The 10,135-nt window shown below is 58.7% G+C and overlaps 1 protein-coding gene across 1 annotated transcript in view; it reads right to left on the bottom strand.

Moving 5' to 3' along the window:
• Positions 1–1,258: 1,258 nt before the first annotated feature.
• The window catches only part of TFEB (transcription factor EB), a 47,933-nt gene continuing 39,056 nt past the window's right edge, over positions 1,259–10,135 (bottom strand). The window contains exons 2-9 of the mRNA XM_033864274.2: positions 7,476–7,695; positions 7,141–7,395; positions 6,487–6,564; positions 4,838–4,958; positions 4,691–4,747; positions 4,108–4,183; positions 3,350–3,497; positions 1,259–2,352 (exon numbers count right to left, since the gene is read on the bottom strand). Of these exons, the coding sequence (XP_033720165.1) occupies positions 1,864–2,352; positions 3,350–3,497; positions 4,108–4,183; positions 4,691–4,747; positions 4,838–4,958; positions 6,487–6,564; positions 7,141–7,395; positions 7,476–7,679 (1,428 nt within the window). The 5' untranslated portion in view covers positions 7,680–7,695 and the 3' untranslated portion in view covers positions 1,259–1,863. The remainder of the gene's footprint in view (positions 2,353–3,349; positions 3,498–4,107; positions 4,184–4,690; positions 4,748–4,837; positions 4,959–6,486; positions 6,565–7,140; positions 7,396–7,475; positions 7,696–10,135) is intronic.

The following is a 10,135-nucleotide window of genomic DNA, read 5'->3' as shown; positions in this document are numbered from 1 at the left end:
GTGGCGCCTGGAACTGGAAGGAGGTACCAGCACCTGGGCTGGCTCCAACTCACAAGGTCATCCACGGCTCCATCTGACCTTGAGATTAATCCCCAGCCCAGCCGCCATCAGCACCCACACACCCGGCCCCCTTTCCTTCTCTCCCGCACACATTAATTGTTCCATCGTTGATTCAATCTCCCATTCTGCAAGGAGGAAATTGCCCACTTAGCCATTTTCATCCTGGGATTTTTCTTTTTCTTTTTTTTAAATTAGGCCCCTTTGGCCTCATAGGGCCCCATGAGGGGGAAGCCACTTTGGCCTTTGCCTGAAGAGACTGTGGGAAGTCGAGGGAGAACCAGGGAAAGCCCCCAGAGACCCTGTCCTCCCTCCCTCCCAGGAACCCAGGGCTCAAAAAGCTCCCCCTTCACCCCTCTCTGCCCCAAGCCCGTTTCCGCTTCCTGGGTGAGGTCATGAAGTCCCAGGATCCCCTTCCTGGGTGAGGTCATGAAGTCCCAGGACCTTGGCGCAGAGGCCCCAAGGAACTATTGAGCAGTGAGGGAGCGTTAGCCCAGAGAGAGAAAAGGGTTAGTGGGGGCCTGGCTGCCTGATGGTTCCAGAGCAGAACCCACGCCCTGGGCACCACCCAGCGTCCTGGGCTCCCACCTCCTCCCAAACTGGTTTACATGGTCCCTCTTTCCTCAAACCCATAGAAGGATGTAGCCCCTCACTTCCTAGGGAGCCTGTCCTGCTAGAGACACTAAGGCAGAGGGCAGAGGGCCTTGTCCGCACAGATCAGGCAGCCCACCTATGGAGGGGAAGGAACTGGGGGTGGGAACAGGAGAAACAGGAGAAACATGCCCCCCGTCCCCGGCCAGGAGTAGCCTGGACCCACAGCGCCCAAGAGCAGCAGTGAGGAGCAGCAGACTTGGTTTACAAGCAACGGGGTCTCCCACATCACCCGGGTCAGCGGTCTCAGGCCACAGCTGGAGGTGTGAGACCAGCAGGGCTGTGGCGCCACCTTGTGGCCGCGAGGAGGGACAAGGCCCCCCGGCAGCTCCCGAGCCACCTAAGTAAGGCTAGATCTCCAGCTTCCCATGGGGCAGGGCTGGGGAGTTGGGGGAAACTAGGTGATGGACTCAGTCCCTCCTGCCTGTATCCCCCTTCCCTGATCCCCATGGGGGCGTCTGAACTCTGAATCCAGAAAGGAGCCCACTGGGTTGAATCCTCCCATCTCTGTTGTCCCCAGACCCCCCTCCAAAGAGACAGGACAAACAGGTACAAAGCACAGTGTTTACTAAAGGCGCAAAGTGGGGAGACTGGAGGGGAGCTGCTCTTCCAGCAGTGACCCCACTCTAACTTGAACCCAGCGCCTCCTCTTCTGGCCACCCCCGCCCTCACACCACTTGGTGGAGAGCTGTTAGCACCAAAGGGGGGTGCGGGGAGTGCCAGGCTGGAGGACGGGCTTGTTGCCATCAGAGTCCAGAAAGGCAGGCCTGGGCACCCCCTGGACCAGTCACTGCCTCCAAGAAGGAACGTCTGGACCCCTGGTTCCAACGAGTCCTCCTTCATCGGTGGGGGGACCAGGCTCAGAAGGTAAGAGCTCGTCTTACCTCCAGCACACCCTGTATCCTCCCTCACCCTCATGATTTCACCTCCGGGAGCCGGGCTGAAGGCCTATCTCTGCCCAGCCCCATCAAGAGGGCTGCCCCTGGGTGGGGGGCTTCCGACCCCACGGACTGCCAAGGGCACTAAGCCCAAACAGGGGGCCGACAGGGCGGAGTGAGGCAGGGCAGGGGCTACTTCACACACAAGTACAGGCTGGAGGGTGGGAGGGAGGTGGCCCTGGCTCTCCCCCCCCCAGGCCCACCCCCGTGGCCCCGGTCACAGCACGTCGCCCTCCTCCATGCTGAAGCTGCTCCTGCGGCTGCTGGCTTTGGAGGCCGCGGGGGACATGGTGGAGAAGAGGGGGTCGGAGGCCAGCGGCAGCAGTGAGTCGTCCAGGAGCATGAGGTCCAGATCCTTCTTGGACAGGTTGGGGAACGGGGAGCCATGCTCTGGCCCCAGAGGTTCGGGGTAGCCCGGGGGCCCTTCGTTGCCCCCGCCCCCAAAGCTCAGGCTGTGGCTGAAGTCCAGGTGGTGGAATGGGGACGGTGGCTGGGCTGGCTGGGCTGGCGGGGGCAGCTGGGCCTGGGGGGGCAGAGCCGGCAGTGGCTCAGGGTCGGGGACCTCGGCCCCCAGCAGCAGGGCCTCCCCCGGACCCTCCTCGCTGGGTAGCTCCTGCTTCACCACCTGCTGGGCCAGCTCAGCCATGTTCATGCCCGAGGGTGAGGTGGTGGGGAGGCCGTGCACTCGAGCCTGCATCTCCAGCTCCTGCAGGTGCGGCAGACAGAGGCTGGAGGCGCACACCCGTGGGCACCCGTTGCCCGCCCCCCACCTCCACTGCAGCCCTTGCCCCTCCCTTTGTGGCACCCAAGACCACAAAATGTCTCAGCTGGGAGGAAGCACAGGGTAGCTCTAGAGTCTAGACCAGCGTTTTTTCAAACTACAAGTCGCAACTCATGAGTGGGTTGGGAAACCACTACAGTGAGCCTTAGACCAGCTTTCTATTTTTTTAATTGAAACAGACTTGCCTAGATTAGACTAGACGAGAAACTATCAGAATGCACTTCATCTATTAAGGATGAGGGTTCTTTCATGAAACTTTGGTTTTTCACTTTGAGTATGGCCATGTGTGCTGGACTGTAATGTGAATTGTATTATCTACCATAAGAAATAGAAGAATTTTAAGCTGTAGTCCAGCTGCCCTTTGTATAGGTGACCAGCCTCAGGTCCAAAGAGAACAGAGGCCTTCAACACAGAGCCAGGATTGGCAGCTCTAGGTGGTAGGATGGACTCTCCCAAGCCTTTGTTCTTTCTCTTGTCCCCTGTGGTGATTCTTAGCATTACCCACCATAAAGTCCCAGCTCTCTGCCTCCCACAGGGGTAGGTTTGCCCTTTCCTGCCCCCTTGACGTTAGGTATAGGCATGTGCTTGCACTGATGGAGGAAATGTGAGCAGAAGGGACAAGTGTCACCCTAAGGGCGACACATGGCTTTTAAGAGCCAGCTCTAGATGTGCCTGTCCGTCAGCTTGGGTCCCAGAATGAGGGTCTCACGGAACAGGCCCTCCAACTGACATCTGTTGCTTAAAGCTGCTGGGGATTGTTTGTTACCAAGCTATAACATCCTGACTGATACGTCCTCCCTCCTCATGGGCATCATCCCCATGTCTCCAACTTCAGAAGTATAAGCACTGCCCCTGGGGTCAGGACTCAGGCCAGGGGTCAGGAGTCAGAGCTACCCAAGAAGTCCAAGTTCAGGGGCCAGACCTGGATGCGGAGCCAGAGCTGCTTGTTGGTCATCTCCAGGCGCCGAGAGTGGTTCTCCAGCTCCCGGGACTTCTGCAGGTCCTTCTGCATCCTCCGGATGTAATCAACAGAGGCCTTGAGGATGGTGCCCTTGTTCCAGCGCACATCCCTGTAGGCCAGGTAGAATCAGAGGTGCATGCTCAGGGGAGGGGGCAAGTATTTGCCAGGAGTTTAGTGGGTGGAAGTAAAACCCTGTTCGGAGCTCATGTCGCCTCTCCCAACTTTGCCCCAAATCCCAGATGCAGCCAACCCCTACTTATGAAGGAGGCTGATCTCCATCTGCACAGAACGGCCTTCCCAGGTAACTGTGGTGCTACCACCCACGTCACTAATCCCAGGAACCAAGCAATTTGGAGCAGCCTCCTTCCCCAGGCCTCCCATTCCTGCCACCAAAACCCACACCCACAGTCACCCTTGACTCTCACTACTCCTGTCCCTGGACCACCTCTGCACCAGTCCTGTGGCCTTGCCAAACTTTCCCAGCATGACTCCTCCTTCAGGAAGTACCCCTGACCCCACCCTCACTTCTGGGACATCTGCTCCTCTAGTCTTGAGCCTTCCTTATTTGGGGGAGGGAGGAATCTTCTTTCCCAAATAGATGATAAGCTCTTTGAGACAGCAACCAAGGGATTCTCTTCCCATCCCTTCCCCCTGGCGACCAGCAGGTAATACCTGTGAGCTGCTGCCCTCCCTTCCCTTCCTCCAGGAAAGCCACTCACAAGTCGTTGGCCTTGGGGATCAGCATTCCCAGCTCCTTGATGCGGTCGTTGATGTTGAACCTCCGTCTCCTTTCAACTAAAAGTAACAAATTCCAGGAGGGGCCATTAGGGGGATGAGGACCCCACCTGGGACGAAGGGTCCAGCCCAAGCAGGGATGCCTTAGTCCTTCTGGGAAGGAATGGGTGACCAACCAAATGGGATTTCTACGGGGGTGAGGGGGTCGGGGGCAGGTCGGACACAGCTAAGGGGGTCAGGCTGTAGCGGGCGAAGCTGCCTGGGGAAGACTCTCTCTCTCTCCACTGCCCAGAACTCCTTCCCAGACTCCACGTCCTAAAGAAAACAATCTGATAAACTCATTCCCTCTGAAGTGCTGGGAATTTCATGAATATCCCCTCCCTGGAGCGCCTCTCCCACCCCTTCCTAGAAAGGGCTAACGGGAAGAGGGCTGTGCTGAACCCAGTCACACCAAAGCCAGGATTTTAAAGCCTTGGGTAGGGAACCCTTCCTAGAAGCTGTGCAGGTCAGAGAGTGGCTTTTGAGCCAGCCCAGGTGAGGGGAGGGAGAGGGGCTGGGGAAACTCACTGAGGTTGTGATTGTCTTTCTTCTGTCGCTCCTTGGCCAGGGCCCGGCTCTCAGCATCTGGAGAACAGGAGAGGAGAGAGGAGCTGGGAGGGGAAGGGCAGCGGCAGGACTCGGGAGCTGGGGCGCAGGGAAGCAGCGGGCTGGTACCTGTAAGCTCTCGCTTCTGGGTCAGGTCGGCTGGGCAGGAGCTGCTGGTGACGCCCACCAGGGAGGTGGTGACCTGGGGGTCTCCACTGTACACATTTAGGTGACTGCTGGACAGGGGCAGCTGCAGGGTGAGGTGGGGAAGGGTACCCGATGAGCAGCCCCCTGTCTTCGGGGGGCTCTCCCCAGGGCCCATCGTCCCAGGATTCCCTGGGACACTGGGGGAGGCTGTGCTGGGGTCACCCAGGGCAGAGTCCAGAGCTGAATAAGAGGCAGCCCCTGCCCTCAAGGAGCAACCAGCCAGCGCTGGGAAGCAGCTGGAGAGAGAGGAGATAGTGGGTGAGAGGATTTCCCCCAGGGCCTTTGGAAGTCAAGGGGAGGGGCACCTAATCTATTCTGGAGTATCTGGAAGGTTTCCAGAGGGCGTGGTGAGGAAGGGCACTATGGGCTGGGGGATGGCTGAGCAGGGAAGCAGCCTGGACACAGCATGAGGTCACAAGCACCTCAAGCCAAAGGAGCGCAGTGGTGGTGGGGGAGTGGGGGGAGATCCTGCCGGACTCCGGAGGGCAGGTTCCACCTGCAGAGACCCTGGGACTTGGTGATGAGCAGCCATTGGGGGGTTTAAACGGGCCCCACAGGGACAGGTTTGAGCTCTGGAAAGATCTTCCCAGTTCCTGCCACACATTCACGCAGAGCAAATCACAGGCCCAGAACCCTGCAGGGTACCCTGGCCCCCACTAAAGGGGCCAGACGCTGTGCCCTCCTCCCTGGCCTCCCAGCCCCCGATGCCCCTGCTGGCAGCAGGCTTCCGACCCACTGGCCCCTGCCAACTCCTGATGAGCCCCTGGGCACTGTCACCAGGCAGCGGGGATTGAGGACTGACTCCTTGACTTCCCTCAGCAGCATGAGCTGGGGCCCAAGGGGCAGGAGTGAGCAGCTAAGGTTCAGGGATCTCCAAAAAAAAGGGAAGGGGACGCCTGCAATTCCACCTGCTCAGTGTAAGTACCTGTCCCCCTTGTGCAGAGCTAGCCCCCAATTTCTTGCCTTATCTAATTTTCCCACCAGCCCGTGGGTAGAAGGCATCATCCCCAGGGGCTCAGAACACTTCAGGGACTTCCCAGAGTCACAGCCAAAGCCAGAATCGAGGCCTCTTGATTCCAAGCCTGACCCCTTCCCACCTGCCCTGTCACCTCTGCCCAGGAAGCCCAGAGAGCATCAACGCTGCCAGGAGGCTGCCAGAGGGAGGGAACCGAACCAGCCTGAAACCACTTGCCCCTCGGAGTGAGGGACACAGGCCTGTGCTTTCTGGGTCCTGGGCTTGGTAGAAGAGGGTGCCCCATATCTCAGAGAAACTCATCAGCTCCAGGCCTTCCTGGGGCCACACTGCTCCCCTCAGTACCAGTGCCTCCTGCCCCACCTCCGACCCAGGAAGCCCTCCCCAGCCACCTCTCCCCCCAAGCCCCACCACGCACGCAGGCTACGGTGCACTCTCTGGATTCACAGCTCTGCGGGACCCTGGGCCCTCGTCACATGATTTGATGGAGGTGACTCTCATCTCTGTAGGAGATATTCTAGTTCTCTCCAGGCTCACAGCCGCTGCAGGGCCACTGCCCCTCCCTCTGACACACCCACCCCGCCCTGGCCAGCAATACCGTATTGGGAATCTGAGTTTCGGGATTGATGAAGCCCAGGACATCGTCCAGACACATAATGTTGTCGATGACATCAAACTGAAAGGGAAAAAATAGTCCATATTGTGGGGTGCCTACTCGGAGAAAGGCAGGGGAAAGGGGGCACTGGGACAGCCACTGACCTGAAGGGACCTTGGTGCCCACCTCACCCCATCTGCTCACCTGGGGGGAAGGAAACAGACCCAGAGAGAGGATGAGCTATCCAGGTCCCCCAGGCCCCAAGGCCTAGGCCAGGGCTCTTCCCAAGGAGCCAAGCTGGCCAGGCAGACGGCTTTATGTACCTGCTGTCAGGACATGGCTTTGCAAGTGTGCTGGGCATTCCTGCATGAGTCTCCTGTTTCTCCCCAGCAGAGGTTTCCAAAGTAGGGGTGTTTCTCCTGGGAGACGGGGGCTCCCCGAGGGCGGGGCCGTGTCTCCCCTCAGACGGGGGCTCCCCGAGGGCGGGGCCGTGTCTCCCCTCAGACGGGGGCTCCCTGAGGGCGGGGCCGTGTCTCCCCTCAGACGGGGGCTCCCCGAGGGCAGTATCTTGCCTCTGCCATTAGACTAGGAGTCCCAGGAGCACAGCACGTGGCCCCAGCTCTGCTGGTGGCAGGCACCGGCCAGCTCCTCACTCACCTCCCGCTCAGGGTTGGAGCCGATGTGCAGCATGGCCATGGGGCTGTTGGGAGCACTGTTGCCGGCTGAGGACGACAGCACGTGTCCGGCCCGCACGCCCGGGGAGGCGGCTGGCAGGGGCTTTGGGGAGCCCTGAGCAGGGCTGATGTGGGCAGCAAACTTGTTCCCGTAGGTCTCAGACAGGTACTCCCGCACCTTCTGGTCCCGGGACTGCTGCAGGTGGTAGGAGGTGGGGTTCTCCAGGTAGGACTGCACCTGGAGCGGGGAGGAGGTAAAGGGCTCAGGGCGGGGGCTCCAAGGACCGGGGCGAAGGGACAGGGTGGAGCAGGCCTTACCTTCAGCACCTCCCCGGGCACGGGTGGCGGAGACTGGAAGTGGACGGGGGTGTTGATGGCGGGGGTGGGCGGCGCCCCCAGCTGCTGCTGCTGCTGCTGCTGCATGTAATGCACGACGGCCTGCTGCTGCATGCGCTCCCGCTGCTCCTCCTGCTGCGCCTGCTCCCGCATGAGCTGCATGCGGAGGCCGATGCGTGACGCCATGGTGGCCGCTGGCTCCCTGCGGACGGGAGGGGGCAGTGCTGTGAGGCACGGTCCCCTTCAACGCGCATGGGGTCTTGGGACTTCCCTGGTGGTCCGGTGGCTAGGATTCTGTGCTTCCACTGCAGGGGGCCCGGGTTCCATCCCTGGTCAGGGAATTAAGATCCCCCAAGCCACGCCGTGCAGCCCAAAACAAACAAACAAAAAACATAACCAAGTGCACGGGGTCTCGGGGAAGGGGCCAGGACAAGGGCAACCACATTTTACAGGAGAGGGGGAGGGATGTGCCCAAGGTCACCAAGCAAGTGGGTGACAGAGACTTAAACCCAAGTCTGCTGGTTCTTGGGCCAGAGGAGACTCCCTCCAGGTCAGCCTCCCAGACTTGAAGTCAACCTTGACTCCTTTCTCTCTCTCACGCCACCTGGTGAGCCTCCAGAGCTGACCTCAGATACATCCTCCTCTGCCACTGCCTCGCTGCCACCAGCGTGAGCCCAGCCTCTGCTCTGCCTTACCTGGCTTCCTGAAGGCGCCGCCTAACGTCACACTCCCTCCTGCTCCCTCCTGCCCCATGACATTCTACTTGCAACTCAGTAATCAGAGGGGTGCTGTTAAAACCCAAGTTAGATCCTCTCCCTCCTTCGGCTCAGAACTCTCCATGGCTCCTGCTTCACTCAGTGTAAAAACCAAAGTCCTCACCATAAAAAGCCCTCTATGATCTGTCCCCACCTCATGATCCCTGTGACCCCATTATCTCTTACTCTCCTCCGTGTTCCATCTGCTCCAGCCACACCCAATCCCTCAGACATACCAGGCATGTTTCCTACCTCAGGGCCTTTGCACCTGCGCTTCCCTCCGCCTGAGGTGCCCATCCCCCAGACACCACCATGGCTCATTCCTTCACCTCCACCACTCAAGTGGGTCACCTCCTTACAGAGACCTTCCATGACTACCCTATTTAAAACTGCAAACCCCCCACCAGCCCGCCCCCCACTTTATGCTCCTTCCCTGTTTTGTTTCTCCACGTCACTTACCACCATCTTAAATATTACACATTTTTGCTTAGTTATTTCAATTCATTCTCTATCTCTTTGTCAATAGGAATGCAAACTCCCCTGAGGGCAGGCATTTTGTCTGTCTTGCTCACTGCTGCGCCTCAGGCTTCTATGAACGTGTGCAGGGAATGGTTACTATTTATGAAGCAGCATTGGCCATACAGCAGCGAGCCAGCTGCAGTCCCTGAGCTCCTGGCATCTACAGGCCAGTAAATGAGAAAGGCAAGTCCTCAGGCCACTGTAACCCTGCGCAGGGAGGGCCACTGCAGGGCACCTGGTCCTCCCAGGGCCCAGGGAGAGCTTTCCACCACCCAGCACATCAGCCCTGATCTTTGAAGGGTCTCAGGAGGACAGGGGACTAAGGCCTGTTTGGGAAGGGGGCAGGACAGGACAGAATGAGTGTTGCAGCTGGTCGCACTCTGTCCCTAGCTCACTGAGTGACCCTGGGCACATCCCTCCCCCTCTCTGAGCCTCCATCTCCCCATCCACAAGATGAAAACGTTGGACTGGGTGATTTCTAAGGTCCTTCCCAGCTGGGATGGGCTGAGGCTCTCTGAGAGGTGCAGGGGCCCTGGGGGTGCCCAGATGCCATAAGGTCCTGACAGGGGCTGCAGGGTCCCCTCTCAGCGATATTGCAAGAGGCAGTACAACTTTGTAGTTGAGCAAGTGCTACAAACAGGGCTTGAGTCTCAGTTCTGCCACTTCTTTGCTGTGTGACCTTGGGCAAGTCACTTAACTTCTCTGAGCCTCAGTTACCTGACCTGTAAAGAGTTTCAGAAGATTGGTGAGAGCGTTAAATGAAAATAATGTGTCTTCAACAGTGTGCAGCACTTGGCAGGCTAAGCGGGTGAGCGATGGATCAGCACAAGATTGGAGGGTCAGCCACAGCGTAGACCAGACGCCAGAGCTGTGCCCAAGGTCCTAAGGATGAGACCAGACCTCTGGGGGTGGCAAAGGAAAGCAGCACAGGCTGACATGTTCTGTCTAATGCCAGACATCAGACTAAGTCAGCATTAGCGGAAGGTACTGGCATATATTCAGTGAAAATCACCGGATCATGGAAATAATAGTAATTTGCATCTATCTGAGTATTTACTGTGTGCTGGGCACTGTTCCAAGCACTTTAACCTCAAACAGCCCCATCTGGTAGCTTTGGTTATTATTCTCCTTCTACAGATAAGGAGAAACAGAAGCACAGGGAGGTTAGGTCTCGGGCAGCGGGGACAGTGCTGGGACCCAATCCCACATTCTGGCTCCCCGGCTCATGGTGGGTGAGGGTGAAGGGTCTTCAGACCATCATGTCTCCATTTAGAGCTGGGAAGGCGTTTGTCCCAGGTTGCACATCTGGTTGACCCAGGGCCGCCCAAGCCACCTGACCCTCGAGCCAGGGCTGCTCCTAGTCACCCT

Source organism: Tursiops truncatus, chromosome 10 (genome assembly GCF_011762595.2).
Source record: "Tursiops truncatus isolate mTurTru1 chromosome 10, mTurTru1.mat.Y, whole genome shotgun sequence".
Taxonomy (NCBI): Eukaryota; Metazoa; Chordata; class Mammalia; order Artiodactyla; family Delphinidae; genus Tursiops; species Tursiops truncatus.
Note: the sequence above shows the minus strand (reverse complement) of the source record. Positions and strands in the feature narration are given on the sequence as shown.